The following is an 18,184-nucleotide window of genomic DNA, read 5'->3' on the forward strand; positions in this document are numbered from 1 at the left end:
TGCCTCTGCTACATTGTCATTTCTATTTCCGCTCGTACACATTATGGCTCCGGTAACTCAGTCAGCACAGTTCATCACTACATCGTCTAGTTTGCATCCCTGGGGTCCCGGGCTCCACCCGTGCCCCTGAATAGATGAGCATATGTGGACAGCGTAGCAGCATATGTTGGCGCCATACTGTGCTCGCAGTGTTTCAGGCTTGGCTGCTGTAATGCCTTATAAATGTGCTCTCATTTCCTGCGTTGCGCCCAGTAGCCATGTGGCTAATGAATGTTGTAATGTGCGCCCATTAACGACTCAATGTTCTGAGCAAAGATCGGACGTGAGCGGGTAATGGAGGCGCCCGCTCCAAATGTGCCCGCGTAATCGTCCCTATAAATGGCTGCAATCACTTGTCCTTCTTCCATTATCCTCGAGCGGGTGGAGAACGGCTCCGATACCCCGGGGGACTTCTGACCCCAGGAACAGGCAGCAAGGAGACCCCACGAAAGCAGCGTCCGTGAGGGTCATTGTGTCCGATCACATGTAATGCCATGGATGGGGGCTATCGAATCCCAGCAACTGCATGGGCGACACGAGGTCAGGACGAATGTTCAGCCACTGACAGCAAGGAGCGTTCCAATTTACTGACAGCTAGCAGAGATCTAGAAACATACCTTACAAAGTCTCTTTATATGATCTTTAAGTTTTATAAACGTAAGACTGAACCGGCCCTTTAAATGTTCAGAACATGAGCAATGCAGCAGTCACTCCTCTGATGGGGGTTACTCCTCTGACAGCAGCAGAGATGGAGACAAAGTGTTACAAAGCCACAAGCTGCATTTTACAATTAGGTTAGGGGGCCGGGACCATTAGTGATGTAGTAATAGCTGCTCCTGATGGGGGCAGTAGTCGCAGCGCTTGCTGAGTTATCAATGGCTAATGTCTCATATTGTCTAGGTGGGCAAAAGGCGGACAATTACTGAAGGAGGTGACCGAAGAAACGTACGAGACGGTGGTGGATTACTCGTACTTCTCCGAGCCGGTATCCTGCGAGGTCACCAACACCCTGGGCAGCACCAACATCAGCAGAACAGTGGACGTCTATTGTAAGTATACCCCCGACCTCAGGAGACCCCCATGTACTGCACCTCCTGTCACAACTAAAGCTGCAGGCACAGATCACTGTGCTATGGACTGTTAATGTGTGGAGGGCCGACGAATGCAAGTTACCATGTAACAGCAGAATAGTGAGTGCAGCTCTGTAGGAGAAGACACAATGTAACAGCAGAATAGTGAGTATAGCTCTGCAGGTGACTGGAGGATAAGACGCAATGTAACAACAGAATAATGAGTGCAGCTCTGGAGGTGACTGGAGTATAACACATGATGTAAGAGCTGAATAGTTAGTGCAGCTCTGCAGGTGACTGGATCATAAGAGATGATGTAATAGCAAAATAGTGACTGCAGCTCTGGAGGTGACTGGAGGATAAGACATGATGTAATAGCAGAATAGTGAGTGCAGCTCTGGAGGTGACTGGAGTATAACACATGATGTAAGAGCTGAATAGTTAGTGCAGGTGACTGAAGGATAAGACATGCTGTAATAGCAAAATAGTGACTGCAGCTCTGGAGGTGACTGGAGTATAACACATGATGTAAGAGCTGAATAGACAGTGTAGCTCTGGTGATGACTGGAGGATAAGACACGATGTAATAGCAGAATAGTGAGTGCAGCTCTGGAGGATAAGACACTATGTAACAGCAGAATAGTGAGTGCAGCTCTGGAGGAGAATACACAATGTAACAGCAGAATAGTGAGTGCAGCTCTGGAGGAGAATACACAATGTAACAGCAGAATAGTGAGTGCAGCTCTGGAGGAGAATACACAATGTAATAGCAGAATAGTGAGTGCAGCTCTGGAGGTGATGTTGCTGTCCCCCGATGCAGATATTGTGCAGCATTTTCCGGGTAGGTCCATGTTTGCGGGGGTACCACTTGTGCTGCTTCTCTCCCCCTGTAGTTGGGCCTCGGATGGCCACAGAACCTGAATCCGTAGTCGTGGACCTGGGATCAGAAGCCACCTTCCACTGTGCGTGGATCGGAAACCCTTCTCTCACCATCGTCTGGATGAAGCGCGGTTCTGGCGTGGTAAGTGGAGTTCGACTCCGGCACCGCAGCGGTTGTGTGGAGACCGGGCTAAAACACAGAAAGACAACAGGTTAAACATCTCCGATTGCTGTCAGTGAATAGTAACACTCATGCAAACAAGCTAAAACCACCATCCTGTTAGATAGCCGACTTCCAATATGTTACCCCAGGATTTCAGCCTCTGTATGTGAGCAGGAATATTTCTATTCGCTGACAGTAAGCAGAGGTCCTGGAAAGGATGAGGAACTTAAACACCAAACTTTGAGCTAAGTTATACCTTTATTTGCATTACCACGGCGGCTCTTGTGCTCCTGTGTAATTATATTACGAGCCGCCAGCAGCCTGGTATTGAGCGGACGGTTCTACCTGTATTATAGAGGCACGTGACTCCGTATAACAGGCAGGAATTGTCCGCGCCGCTGCCTTCACGCCCGTCTCTTAAGGACAGGACCGCCATTCTGCACTCCCTCCACTTTACAGTCTGAACTTTTACAGCCGGGATCGCGGCTCAGATTCTGACATTTATTCCTGAAGTTAAAATGGCAAAAAATATGACTTTGTTCTCCGGATCTTGGCGTCTCTGCAGCCGGGCACAATCAGATGAAAGGCAGAGTTGTGTTTCTAGAATTTTTTTTTTAACTTTTAAAAGATCAGCCTCGTTCAGGTAAGAAACCGAGACAGAAGGTCAAACCTGTCACCGCCAACCACTGACACCACCATTACTGTGGCCAATGACCGGGACTTATTGAGGCATAAGGCACGGAAAATTGCACACATGCACTGGAATGCTTTAATCAGGCATTTGATAATCCAGAATGTTCAGAGAGCTGTCTGTTATTATCGCCATTGATGAAAAGTCTGATAATCTGGTTGTTTCTGCCATTTCCCTAAGGTTGCTCTCTTTACAGCAGGTCATAAAATGAGATGGTTTTTTATTTTGCTTATATGGAATCTGTCTACAGTACTGACATCTAGTGGCCACAATAAAAACTGCAATATAGTAACAATATTAACAAGAAATAAAAAAACGGAAACTTCCCACAGCCACTTTTACATTCTAGAACTGTCTCTTTAATAAGAGGAAAGTCTCCATTTTTTCTGCAGTGCGGTCACACTCAGACCTGGACAGACGACGCAACAGAGCCCGCAGCCATTCTGACCATTTTTGTGCGTCTTCTTTTTACTTAGGTCCTGAGTAACGACAACTACTTGACGCTGAAAAACGTGCGGCAAGAGGATGCTGGGAAATACGTTTGCCGAGCAGTCGTTCCTCGGGTGGGCGCTGGCGAGAGGGAAATCACCTTAACAGTCAATGGTAAGGAACCAAAGTCCCTTCTCCTGGGAGAACCACCTTCTGGAGCAGGAGAAGACTGAAAAGGATTTCTTCTAGAAACAGCACCACACTTGGCTGCAGGTTGTGTCTGGTATTACTGCATGGCTCAATAAAATGAAAGGAGCAGAACTGCAGTACCGCACATAACCTGCAGACAGGGGTGGTGCTGTTTTTAGAAGAAAGCCGCCATGTTTTTCTGATCCAGTGCAGTATGTGATGTCACCCAGCTTTTTCTGACTCCTGGGGTCGGCCATATTGGTTGTCACCCAGCTTTCTCAGAAGCTGATACATTGAGGCAGATGGAATTTCCTGCAGTCAGGCACAAGGCGACTCTGGGATGATCGTCAATCTGCTGTTGCGATCCTTTTCTATAAGAACCTTGCGTCTGTGAGGGTCCTGTAAAGTGGCGGCCCTTGTCTGTGCCCCGAGCGTGGCGTAAATCTGTTTTTTATGTTTGTGTCTCGCAGTGAAGCGCGAAGGCAGATATAGCTTTTTAATATTCAGTTCCTGCTTATGTTCCCATTAAGCCGGAATAACAATTTCCCCGGCGCCGGTTGTATATGGGCCTGAGCCGCCTCCGCTGTCCCCGGAGAGATGGGAGCGGGAGACGATGGGTTAATATGAAGTAGGGAGGCTGTAATATCGGGGATCTACTGTATACGATACACGGCCCGGAGCACCGGCGGGCATCACTGCAGAGAAACAATGGAGCACAGAACGTGGTGTCAGGGACGGCAAGCAGACAAATGAGCCCCGCCCTCCGGACTCCTCAGAGGCAGGACTTTTTTCTGGTTGTGGAGGGTCACATGACCTTCTTGTACCCTGCTGATTGGCCGGCACAGATCACAGTGGGTAGGAGCACACAACTGGCACTTCATAGATGGCTGCTCAGTGGGTGGAGGAGCAATAAGTGCAAAAGAGCTGTCGTTACACCTGAAGAAAAAGTTCATTTCATCCCTAGAGATTATTATTCCAGATGTTGATTCTTGGTCTTAATCATAACAAGTAACCACAGCAAAACTATGACTGGGGCCCCATCCATCATGACCCCCGGCAGCAGCAGAGATAGAACATGGCAAAGTGTTTACTGTTTTTTTTCCCCTTCTGCACAGAAATCATGCCCATAGTGATGTCACAATTGAGAGATAATGCACTCAGTGGCTCACTATGTGCACATCATCTCATTACTGTGACATCACTGTGCGCATTATCCCAGTACTGTGACATCACTGTGTGCATTATCCCTGTACATCATCCCACTACTGTGACATCACTGTGTGTATTATCCCTGTACATCATCCCACTACTGTGACATCACTGTGTGTATTATCCCTGTACTGACATCACTGTGTGCATTATCCCTGTACTGTGACTTCGCTGTGTGCATTATCCCTGTACTGTGACGTCACTGTGTGTATTATCTCTGTACTGTTGACATCGCTGAGTGTATTATCCCTGTACTGTGACATCGCTGTGTGTATTAGCCCTGTACTGTGACATCGCTGTGTGTATTATCCCTGTACTGTGACTTCACACTGTGCATTATCTCTGTACTGTGACATCACTGTGTGCATTATCACACTACTGTGACATCACTGTGTGCATTATCCCTGTTCTGTGACATCACTGTGTATTATCCCTGTACTGTGACATCGCTGTGTGTGCGCGTTATCTCTGTACTATGACATCACTGTGTGTATTATCCCTGTACTGTGACATCGCTGTGTGCATTATCCCTGTCCTGTGACACGCTGTGTGTATTATCTCACTACTGTGACATTGCTGTGTGTATTATCTCTGTACTGTGACATCACTGTGTGCATTATCACACTACTGTCACAATCCTTCCTATCAACTAGACGTCACGGGCTTATTCATCATTACTTGCTCCAAAAATGAAGCTATGAATCCTATGTATCAGCAGGCACTGCGCCGTCACGTGCAGCCGCCATTGCCGAATCAATGTCCTGTAATAGATGTAAATGCAGTACAGAATGAAATGCGCAGTCTGACCTTGGGCGCTAGGACCCCCCGGCCCCACAATGATTACACTCAGATTGGGGCTCTCAGCCTGGCTGCCCACATCTCCTAATTTCCCGACTCACAGTTGGCCTAAATAACACACACACTGCGATAATGCAAAGAGGAGCGCGGAGCGGCAAGGAGATCCGCCAGTGGCATCACAATCAGCCGGGATGAGGGATGCACCATTTGGTTTTATCTCGCCGTGCCGTACACAGAGACATTGTTTCCTTTTGCTCTCGCTCACTGATCGACAGCAGGAGTTTAATTACAATTAAATAGCTGCAGAAAACAAAACCAGCAGTAACGAAACGGCGCAGACGGGTGGGAGAGGGGAGGAGAGTGGCACTGAGTCAGGAGAAATGACACACAACTACTCAGCCGGGTTACATGGGACTGCAGGTGACATCTACTACATCATCTGTACTCAGCGTTATCACTGTGTTATCTGTGGCGTTACATAGGACTGCAGGTGACATCCACAACATTATCTGTACTCAGAGCGTTATCACTGTGTTATCTGTGGTGTTACATAGGACTGCAGGAGACATCTACTACATTATCTGTACTCAGAGTTGTCACCTGCAGTCCTATGTAGCACCACAGATAACAGTGATACGTCTCTGAGTACAGATAATGTAGTTTGTTTTTCCGCCATTATTACCAGCAGGGTCATGTGACCACCAGTCATGCGCTAATCGGAGGACAGGACGTGAACTGCATGATGGGAAAGTTCCAGAGCGGAGGAAGGAATAAGATGTCTGACAGCAACTAAAGCAAACTCTGTATCCCCAAGACCTAAAGCTGAAATAATAGCTTATTGTATAGGACCGACAAACAGACGCTCTGGGAACGTGACAACACTGACACTCGGGGTACAGGATGTGACACTGACACTCGGGGTACGGGATAATGACACTGGGGGTACAGGATAATGACGCTGACTCTAGGGGTACAGGATAATGACGCTGACACTAGGGGTACAGGATAATGACACTGACACTCGGGGTACGGGATAATGACACCGACACTCGGGGTACGGGATAATGACACAGACACTCGGGGTACAGGATAATGACACTGACACTACGGGTACAGGATAATGGCGCTGACACTGGGGGTACAGGATAATGACACCGACACTCGAGGTACAGGATAATGACACTGACACTCGGGGTACAGGATAATGGGGTACAGGATAATGACACCGGTCCGACACTCGAGGTACAGGATAATGACGCTGACACTCGGCGTGCAGGATAATGACACTGACACTCGGGGTACGGGATAATGACACTGACACTCGGGGTACAGGATAATGACACTGACACTCGGGGTACAGGATAATGACACCGACACTGGGAGTACAGGATAATGACACCGACACTCGGGGTGCAGATTAATGGCGCTGACACTCGGGGTACAGGATAATGACACTGACACTCGGCGTGCAGGATAATGACACTGACACTCGGGGTACAGGATAATGACACCGACACTCGGGGTACAGGATAATGACACCGACACTCGGGGTGCAGATTAATGGCGCTGACACTCGGGGTACAGGATAATGACACTGACACTCGGGGTACAGGATAATGACACTTACACTCGGGGTACAGGATGAGGACACTGACACTCGGGGTACAGGATAATGACACCGACACTCGGGGTACAGGATAATGACACCGACACTCGGGGTACAGGATAATGACACTGACACTCGGGGTACAGGATAATGACACCGATACTCGGGGTACAGGATAATGACACTGACACTCGGGGTACAGGATAATGACACCGATACTCGGGGTACAGGATAATGACACCGACACTCGGGGTACAGGATAATGACACCGACACTCGGGGTACAGGATAATGACACCGACACTCGGGGTACAGGATAATGACACCGACACTGGGGGTACAGGATAATGACACCGACACTCGAGGTACAGGATAATGACACTGACACTCGAGGTACAGGATAATGACACTGACACTCGAGGTACAGGATAATGACACTGACACTGGGGGTACAGGATAATGACACCGACACTCGAGGTACAGGATAATGACACTGACACTCGGGGTACAGGATAATGACACTGGGGGTACAGGATGAGGACACTGACACTCGGGGTGCAGATTAATGGCGCTGACACTCGGGGTACAGGATAATGACACTGACACTCGGGGTACAGGATAATGACGCTGACACTCGGGGTACAGGATAATGACACTGACACTCGGGGTACAGGATAATGACACTGACACTCGGGGTACAGGATAATGAGGTACAGGATAATGACACTGACACTCGGGGTACAGGATAATGACACCGACACTGGGGGTACAGGATAATGACACTGACACTGGGGGTACAGGATGAGGACACTGACACTCGGGGTACAGGATAATGACACCGACACTGGGGGTACAGGATAATGACACTGACACTGGGGGTACAGGATGAGGACACTGACACTCGGGGTACAGGATAATGGGGTACAGGATAATGACACTGACACTCGGGGTACAGGATAATGACACCGACACTGGGGGTACAGGATAATGACACCGACACTGGGGGTACAGGATAATGACACCGACACTGGGGGTACAGGATAATGACACTAACACTGGGGGTACAGGATAAGGACACTGACACTCGGGGTACAGAATAATGACACTGACACTCGAGGTACAGGATAATGGGGTACAGGATAATGACACTGACACTCGGGGTACAGGATAATGGGGTACAGGATAATGACACTAGTCTAGCACTCGGGGTACAGGATAATGACACCGACACTGGGGGTACAGGATAATGACACCGACACTCGGGGTGCAGATTAATGGGGCTGACACTCGGGGTACAGGATAATGACACTGACACTGGGGGTACAGGATGAGGACACTGACACTGGGGGTACAGGATGAGGACACTGACACTCGGGGTACGGGATAAGCACTATATTGATAGGGGACTGGCCCGGTGGTGCTGCGGACTATATTGCTTAAATACGCCAAATCTGACGAAGCTAAAGGTACCGTCACACTAGGCGATATCGCCAGCGATCCGTGACGTTGCAGCGACCTGGATAGCGATATCGCTGTATTTGACACGCAGCAGCGATCTGGATCCCGCTGTGAAATTGCTGGTCGCTGCTAGAAGGTCTGCACTTTATTTGGTCGCTAGGTCGCCGTGTATCGCCGTGTTTGACAGCAAAAGCAAGGATACCAGCGATATTTTACACTGGTAACCAGGGTAAACATCGGGTTACTAAGCGCAGGGCCGCGCTTGGTAACCCGATGTTTACCCTGGTTACCAGCGTAAAAGTTAAAAAAACAAACAGCACATACTCACCAGCGCGTCCCCCAGCGTCTGCTTCCTGACACTGACTGAGCGCCGGCCCTAAACTGAAAGTGAAAGCGGTGCGATGACGTCACCGCTGTGCTGTTAGGGCCGGAGCTCAGTCAGTGTCAGGAAGCAGAGGCTGGGGGACGCGCTGGTGAGTATGTGCTGTTTGTTTTTTTAACTTTTACGCTGGTAACCAGGGTAAACATCGGGTTACTAAGCGCGGCCCTGCGCTTAGCAACCCGATGTTTACCCTGGTTACCCGGGGACCTCGGCATCGTTGGTCGCTGGAGAGCGGTCTGTGTGACAGCTCTCCAGCGACCAAACAGCGACGCTGCAGCGATCGGCAAGTAACCCTTTGATATCTATTTCACTCCTGATGAACCTCTTATAATCGGAAGAGGGGAAATGCGTTGAGTTTTAAAGGGATGCATTTGGGTGACATTGAGTAGTAATATGATTTGATGTGTTGATATATCCTAGAAAAAAAAGGGGGTGTACCTGTGTAATGCCCATCGATGGCATGAACTGTTATACTGACATTTGTCATTGGCTCTGGTGTGAATAGAGGGTCCTGATTGAGATGTTGACTTTTCTTCATCTGTCTTGATGTGGACATACTTATCTAAAAATCATGTGGCATATTCATTTGATGGGTATATGAAGTATGATTGATTATCACAGAAAGGGATCCATCTATTGAAAAATAAGTACCTTAAGGGCACCCCTGACATGTATAAACAACTGATGGGTATATACTTTTTGACACTTTAAAGCACTATAGCACCTTAACTTTTTTTTCTGGGCCTCATCTGTTTAATAAGGGTCAGATTAGAGGACAGTCGTTGTGGAGCGGGGGCGCCAATTGCGTGTTACAAAAGGGTGCCAACCCCCACTGACAGGAAGGAACAGACAGGCATGAGTACAGGTCTGCCAATTTACCTATGTTGACTCAAGACACTCTTAGGGTACTGTCACACAGTGCAATTTTCGTCGCTACGACGGCACGATCCGTGACGTCGCAGCGTCGTATGATTATCGCTCCAGCGTCGTAGACTGCGGTCACACTTTGCAATCACGGCGCTGGAGCGATGCCGAAGTCCCCGGGTAACCAGGGTAAACATCGGGTTACTAAGCGCAGGGCCACGCTTAGTAACCCGATGTTTACCCTGGTTACCAGCGTAAATGTTAAAAAAAACAAACAGTACATACTTACATTCCGGTGTCTGTCCCCGGCGTCTCAGCTTCTCTGCACTATGTGAGCACCATAGCCGGAAAGCAGAGCGGTGACGTCACCGCTGTGCTCGCTTTCCGGCCGGCAGGCGCTCACACAGTGCAGAGAAGCTGAGACGCCGGAGGACAGACACCGGAATGTAAGTATGTACTGTTTGTTTTTTTAACGTTTACGCTGGTAACCAGGGTAAACATCGGGTTACTAAGCGCGGCCCTGCGCTTAGTTACCCGATGTTAACCCTGGTTACAAGCGAACACATCGCTGGATCGCTGTCACACACACCGATCCAGCGATGTCAGCGGGTGATCAAGCGACGAAAGAAAGTTCCAAACGATCTGCTACGACGTACGATTCTCAGCGTGATGTCTGATCGCAGTAGCGTGTCAGACACAACGATATCGTAACGATATCGCTAGAACGTCACGAATCGTGCCGTCGTAGCGATCAAAATTGCACTGTGTGACAGTACCCTTAGGCTACTTTCACACTAGCGTCGTTTGGAATACGTGGCAATGCGTCGTTTAGGAGAAAAAAACGCATCCTGCAAAGTTGTCCGCAAGATGCGTTTTTCCCCCTAGACTTACATTAGCGACACATTACGACGTATGGTCACACGTCGCATCCGTCGTGCGACGGATGCGTCGTGTTTTGGCAGACCGTCGGCACAAAAAAAGTTACATGTAACGCGCATGCGCAGCCGGAACTCCGCCCCCTCCTCCCCGGACATTACAATGGGGCAGCGGATGCGTTGAAAAACTGCATCCGCTTCCCCCGTTGTGCTTTTATTTCACAGCATGCGTCGGCCCGACGCACTGCGACGGCCCCGTACCGACGCTAGTGTGAAAGTAGCCTTAGTGGGGCACTGTATGTATGATTTATATTTTCTATTCCCCATCCCAGCAGGGCCCGGTAGGGGTAACAGGGAGAGTCGACGAGGAGCGGGAGCGCCAATGCGCAGGTGATAGGGTGCCAACCTCCACTGATAGGTAGGGTGCATATAGTGAAGTGTAGGGCTGGGCACCACCCTGGCCTTTCCTATAGTATGCTGTTGTTGTGGTGATGGTTTAAGTAGTGCACATATGTGGTCGTTTTATAAACTGGATTAATAAAAGTTAATTTTTATCTTTTGAATTTTGGGGACTCTTCTGTAAACTCGGGGTACGGGATAATGACGCTGACACTCGGGGTACAGGATAATGACTCCGCGCCGACTCTCAGGGTACGGGATAATGAAACTGATACTTGGGGTATGGAATAATGAAAGATTGTGGATTGCGTAGAGATAGCAATCTAAAAAAATAATAATGGCGGGTGCACCACTTATAATATAAAGAATCAATAATGAGACAGCAGGGTGCTACATTGAGCATGGGAGAAGCAATAGGAATGAACAAAGTGAAAAAGAACCCATGCAATAAAACATGCACACCTGCTACAATTTTATGGAAAAATGTAAAGAACAATTTTTATTACAAGCAGAAAACACAATACAACCATAAAATCAATTAAAAACAGTATAAATACAAAACACCCCCAAACATCAGTCAAATGTAATTGGCAAAAAAATGTGCAAATACACACTATATGTCCTATACCAATGGCCTAAGTATACATAAATCAGTAACACATGATATAAGGTAAATCAGTATGGACTTTGCAACAAATATGACAATGGCCAAAATAAGCCCTATAGAAACCACATAATAGGCGTCCCTATATGTGTCCTGAATAGTGCCAAAATAATAAGCATATAGCTTATAAAGAAATGAAATATGTCATGGGCCCTGAAAGGGTGAACAAAATGCCCCAGAAGAATAATACTCACGGCGTGCAAGCCTGCAAACCACCCCTGAGATAGCAATCTAGACTTAGGGTCCCCTGAGTTCCATCAGACGAGGGGAGACATAAGTAATGAGGTACAATGTGAGGGATGGCGGAGGGGCCCCTGAGAGCCGCCAGTCCCAACCTCAGTACAATGGGAAACTGCTCCATTGTACACCGCGCTCTACAGGCGGAGATCCCTGGAGCCACAGCTCCACCTGCTGGCTGCTCTGGGGAGGGTTATATGCATATTCCTGGGATTTCGGGGCTCATTCTGCCGCCTGCTGCTTGTTTTCCATTATTATTATTTTGCTGTCGCCTCCCCGGGGATTTGTATTGAATTTTGTAAAATGCAAATAATCAGAGAATTGAGAAATGGAACCATGAAGTGAAGGGGCAGAGGCCTGTCAGTGACGGCAGCCCCTCACCATCTTCTTTATGGTAAGGTGGGCCTAAAATGTGCAGATATTGACACTGCCTTGGTTCATGACCTCTGCATGTGTTAATGGCGGCATTGTTCTGCGATCAGGGGATTATTCTCGTGCTGCTAACGCTACAAGTTGGGGTCGGGTTGGTCTCCTACGGTTGGGCCTAGAGGTGAGAAATCGTGGTTATGTGGCCCTAACACTGCGGATTCCCTGCAGAACCACGCCGACATTAGCAACTGGAGAACGTGGGTCAGTGAAGATTTGTACAATGAAGGTTCTCAGTCACTGACAGCAAGCAGAGATGGCTGCACTGCTTATGAACTGACTACATTGTCTGCTTCCTCCGCCAGGTCCCCCCATCATCTCCAGCACACAGACGCAGCACGCCTTACACGGAGAGAAGGGACAGATCAAGTGCTTCATCCGCAGCACCCCTCCCCCGGACAGGATCGTAAGTATTGGGGCCGGGGGTCTCTGCGGCTATAAGGGGTCTGCAAAACTCCTACTCCCACATGTCACTGCCAGGTTAGGTCCGGCGTTGTATTTCACAGCACTGGCCACTGGACCATCTGCAGAGTTTACAGCCGGGACTCCAATCCCTGCACTGATACATTGTAACAACCTGCTGAAAACATAACCAGCAGAACAGATCTGTCTTAGGCTACTTTCACACTTCCGTTGTGGGGACTCTGTCGCAATCCGTCGTTTTGGAAAAAAAACGGATCCTGCAAATGTTCTTGCAGGATGCGTTTTTTTCCCATACACTTGTATTAGCGACGGATTGCCACACGTCGCATCCGTCGTGTGACGGATGCGTCGTGTTTTGGCGGACCGTCGGCACAAAAAAAGTTCCATGTAACTTTTTTTTGTGCGTCCGCCATTTTCGACCGTGCATGCGCGGCCGAAACTCCGCCCCCTCCTCCCCGGACATTACAATGGGGCAGCGGATGCGTTGAAAAACTGCATCCGCTGCCCCCGTTGTGCATTTATTTCACAACGTCCGTCGGTACGTCGGGCCGACGCATGGCGACGGCCCCGTACCGACGGAAGTGTGAAAGTAGCCTTATTGTTCGCATTGTCACAACTGTCTCCAGTGTCTGCTCCAAATGAAAACTACATTTTCCAGGACGTTTCCCTGACAGCACTCTGTCTCCTCCTCCTTGAAGGGAAAGGAAAAAACAACACGAGAGGTTAAAAGGTCCCACTCCACCCCCATTCCTTCAGTGTTTTTCCTGTCCCTGCATGGAGGGACACACGAGAGTCAGCGCAGAAGCTTACCGGTTCCGGAGGGCTCAGGGGGATCGTGCGGCTGGTCCAATATCTTTCCCCCTTGTTGGTAGCCCAGGGCAGAAACTTCCTGGTGGGGAGTCCCTCTGCCCCAGAGACCAGTCGAGCGGACGAGCTCCTGGGTAGAGCCGCTTCCTCCTTGTGGGGGGGCTCTCTGCTCAGGCGCCATAGGGGAGAAGAGGCGCCGGCGCCAGGCAGAAGAGGCGCAGGGACCCACGTGTTCCATAAATGAACATGGAGGGGTGGACTTAGCTTCCGGAGTCAGCGGATCAGCGTGCGTTCCACTGCGTGGAACGCGGAAGTAAGTGTTCAGGGTAGCCGAACGTCATTTCCAGTGACGTCAGCGGCGTACCCCAGTGAGACCCGGACGTCATTTCCGGTGACGACGGCAGCATAACATGTGGGGGAACGCGGAAATAGGCATAATAGGCGAGCGCTGTGATTTCAGTGCATATCCAGCGTTCCACAGCGTGAGGAGCAGCAGCGCCAAATTTGATTAAGCTTGCGCAGGCCGCGGTTACTCAGCCAGACTCACGAGGAGCACTGGAACAGAGGTTCTGCAATGCCGGAGACAAAGGGTGAGTGCAGCGGCGGCTGCTGGGGCCTTTTTTTTTTTGTCAGAAGGATTACACATTTACCCACGCCTGATTGTTTTTCTACAGAGGATATAGAAGTCAGGAGTGAGGATGCGCATCATGCAGATGTACCTACGCACATATGTAGACGCTAAGCAGTACCCATTCTTATGTTTAGGATAAGGATGTCCCACAGACACCCCTCCCAACGACAAAAAAGCCAGGCAAGGCCTCGGCGAAGTCTAAGCGGTGCTCCATATGTCATGTAAAGCTGCCAGAAGCATACAAAAAAGATCTTTGCAACTCCTGTATTTCCAAGGTTGTAAGAGAAGAACAACCAACATTCTTATCAGAAATGAGGAGTCTAATTCGGGAGGAGATACAAAGTTCGTTAGCCACTATGACACAACAGTACCCTTCCAGTCCAGGTCCGAGTCGCAAGAGACCGAGAGGGGATCCAGAACAAAGGGATTCGGATATTTCGTGAAATGAAGAATCAGACTTTAAGAGTTCGGATCAGGAGGAAGGAGAGCTGCCTCTAGAAGAACAGGATCAGGGAAGGAAGTTTCTCTTTCCAGTGGAAGACACGGAAGAATTAGTTCGAGCGGTGAGAAATATGATGCAGATGAAGGAGGAGCCGCGTCCAAAATCCAGACAGGACTTGATGTTTGGGGGTCTTACATCTCAAAGACAGACGGTGTTCCCGGTGAGCGAACACATCCGACTTATGATATTGCAAGAATGGAAGGATGCAGAGCGTAGACTGGTGATGTCCTGAGAATTTAAAGGCCGTCTACCGTTTGACCCGGAGGATATCAAGACATGGGAAGAAATTCCGAAAGTCGACGTGCCTGTGGCCAAGGTTACAAAAAAGACAGCCATCCCCTTTGAGGATTCTTCAAGCCTCAGAGACGCCATGGACCGCAAGGCAGATATTCTCTTACGTCGAGCTTGGGAAACATCGGCAGCTTTGATAAAGGCTAATATAGCTGCTACGTCTGTGGCCAGGTCCATGTACTTGTGGATGGGACAGTTAGAGGAACATTTGGTTAATAAGACCCCGCGGGCTGATATAATTTCTTCCCTACCCATTATAAAGTCTGCCACGGCCTTCATGGCGGATACTTCAGCTGAGTCAGTGAGATTTGCAGCCAGAAATAGTTCCTTATCTAATGCAACTCGTAGGGCTATATGGCTTAAATCTTGGTTGGGAGATAATGCATCTAAAAATAAATTAAGGTGCCATTCCCTTTGCAGGTTCCAGGGTGTTTGGACAGGCATTAGATGACATTTTAGAGTTCGCATCTGATAGTAAAAAAGGTTTTCCTGAGGATAAACCTAAGAAATTTCAGCCCTTTCGGAAAACACCTCCACCTCGCAAACAACCTGACTATAGAGAGCAGTGGAGATCCAGTAGACGGGCCTATAAAGGATCCTATGCTCAAAACAGAAGGGGAAGAAATTCCCTTTTTGGGTCAAGCTCTAGATCTAGAAGGCAATGACGCCATAGGTATAGGGGGCAGACTCAGTTGTTTTCTGATCAACTGGAGGCGGATCACAAAAAACGCATATGTCCTCAATATAATATCCGAGGGCTACAAAATAGAGCTTATATCTCCCGCGCCACAAAGGTGTATCCCACCAACAGCTGTGGCAAAAAATTCACCAATGTTCTCAGACCTTCAGAAACTTTTCAGATCTCAAGTCATAGTTCGGGTTCCCTCATCGGAAATAGGCACAGGTCATTACTCTTCCCTATTCTCTATCCCAAAACCGTCAGGAGAAACATGCACAATAAAACCTAAAACCTTTAAATGTATGCGTCAAATACAAAAGGTTCAGAATGGAATCAATAAGGTCAACCATCCACCTTATAGACAGAAATTCGGTAATGTGCACTCTCGATCTGAAGAGTGCATATTATCAGGTGCCAATCCACTCAACTTCTCAGGGGCTTCTGAGGTTTTCGGTAAGATTTCCGGATCAGACCTGCCGCCTCCAGTTTCAGTGCCTCCCGTTTGGCCTTGCCTCAGCTCCAAGGATATTCACAAAGCTGGTGGCAGAGGTAGTGGCATATCTAAGAAACCAAGGAATTACAATAATTCCTTATTTGGACGATTTTCTCCTGGTAGCCCAAGCAGAAGAAGCTTTACTCCTACACAGAGATCGAGTCATATCGGTGTTGGAACATCTGGGTTGGGTCGTAAATCAAAAAAAGTCAAACCTAAAACCCGAGTCTCGGAAGATATTCCTGGGAGTTCTTCTGGATTCTACCTCCAGACAATCCTTTCTTCCAAGAGAAAAGCGGGAGACAATAAAGAAGATGATCATAGAGTTCCTGAGGCATCAGGTTACCATAAGATCAGCCATGAAGATCTTAGGAAAGATGACAGCTTGTATCACTTGTCAGGTGGGTCCAAGCTCACTCAAGACTATTACAAAATCAAGTTCTCTCGGTATGGGATCGTCGCCAAACATCGCTGGACAGAACAATTCAACTATCAACGGCAGTAAGGAGATCATTACGATGGTGGACACAAGATAGCAGCCTAAGAATAGGGGTGCCATGGATTTTGACCCCTTGTGTGACAATCACCACAGACGCCAGTCAGTGGGGATGGGGAGCACATCTAGAAGGAAGTTTCTTTCAGGGCAGGTGTCCCGAAAACATCAGTCACAAGTCATCAAATTACAGAGAACTTTACGCGGTTTGGGAGTCCCTAAGAAGAAATCGTTCTCGCCTAAAAAAAACAAGCATGTGAAGATTCTAACAGACAATATGACGGCAGTATCCTTCCTGAAACACCAGGGAGGTCCCAGGCACAAACCACTTCAGGAGTTAGCACAGAGGATATTTGTTTGGGCGGAGAACACAGTTCTGTCAATCACAGCAGTACACTTAGAAGGGTCTCAGAATATCCTGGCCGACTTACTGAGCAGGAGGAAAGTCTGTCCAACAGATTGGGAACTAAATCAAGAAGTTTTCCAACTATTATGCCACCGTTGGGGAGCTCCCAAGATAGATTTATTTGCCACAAGAAAAAATTCGAAGGTGCCCAGATTCTATTCTCTCAACCTTTCGGACATGCCAGAAGCAGTCGACGCCTTAAGCCAGACATGGGACGAACCACTCTCTTACGCGTTTCCTCCATTGGCACTCATTCCGATGGTACTCAGAAAGATTCAGGAACACCAGGCAACAGTGCTGATGATTGTACCATTCTGGCCAAAAAGAAGATGGTTTCCGTTGCTGGGATCCATGACAACAGAGAACCCAATCAAACTTCCTCTATGGAAGGACATCATCTATCAGGGTCCTGTCCTACACCAAAATCCGGAACGAATGCACCTTTCAGCATGGATCCTGAGAGGGACATTTTGAAAGCCCGCGGTTTATCCGATGAAGTCATTTCAACCATTCAGGCCACTCGAAAACCGGTAACTTCAGCCATCTACTAAAAATCTGGAAAAGATTCTGTATGGAGGGTGGCAGGTCAGCCGTGATGCCGGAGACCCCAGATGTTCCCAGAGTTCTGGATTTTCTCCAATCGGGTTTCAATATGGGGCTTAGACCTAGTACCCTTAAGGTGCAGATCTCGGCCCTCAGCACTTTCTTAGATTATCCTTTGGCTTCTCACCCTTGGATAATTAGGTTTGTTAAAGCCATCCAGAGATTACGTCCCACTTTTAGACAATTGACTCCCACTTGGGACTTAAATCTAGTTCTCAGGGCTCTATGTAAAAACCCTTATACCCTTGAGGAAGACATGCCTATCTCGGTTCGGACATGGAAAACAGCCTTTTTGGTAGCGATTACAACGGCTAAAAGAGTGGGAAAAATCCAAGCCCTATCTATTAAGGATCCATACCTTCAGATTCGTGACGATCACATAATTTTAAAATTAGATCCATCATTTATCCCTAAAATAGCTTCAGTACAAAACCGAAACCAGGAGATAATTTTACCCTCATTTTGCGAAAATCCCGCTA

At 48.4% G+C, this 18,184-nt stretch overlaps 1 protein-coding gene across 2 annotated transcripts in view; it reads left to right on the top strand.

Moving 5' to 3' along the window:
• KIRREL3 (kirre like nephrin family adhesion molecule 3) overlaps positions 1 to 18,184 on the top strand; it is an 823,243-nt gene that overhangs the window by 774,023 nt on the left and 31,036 nt on the right. For both annotated transcript variants that reach the window (XM_077249436.1, XM_077249437.1), the window contains exons 8-11: positions 940 to 1,088; positions 2,003 to 2,130; positions 3,319 to 3,445; positions 12,683 to 12,783. In XM_077249436.1, coding sequence (XP_077105551.1) covers positions 940 to 1,088; positions 2,003 to 2,130; positions 3,319 to 3,445; positions 12,683 to 12,783 — 505 coding nt within the window. The remainder of the gene's footprint in view (positions 1 to 939; positions 1,089 to 2,002; positions 2,131 to 3,318; positions 3,446 to 12,682; positions 12,784 to 18,184) is intronic.

Source organism: Ranitomeya variabilis, chromosome 4 (assembly GCF_051348905.1).
Source record: "Ranitomeya variabilis isolate aRanVar5 chromosome 4, aRanVar5.hap1, whole genome shotgun sequence".
Taxonomy (NCBI): domain Eukaryota; kingdom Metazoa; phylum Chordata; class Amphibia; order Anura; family Dendrobatidae; genus Ranitomeya; species Ranitomeya variabilis.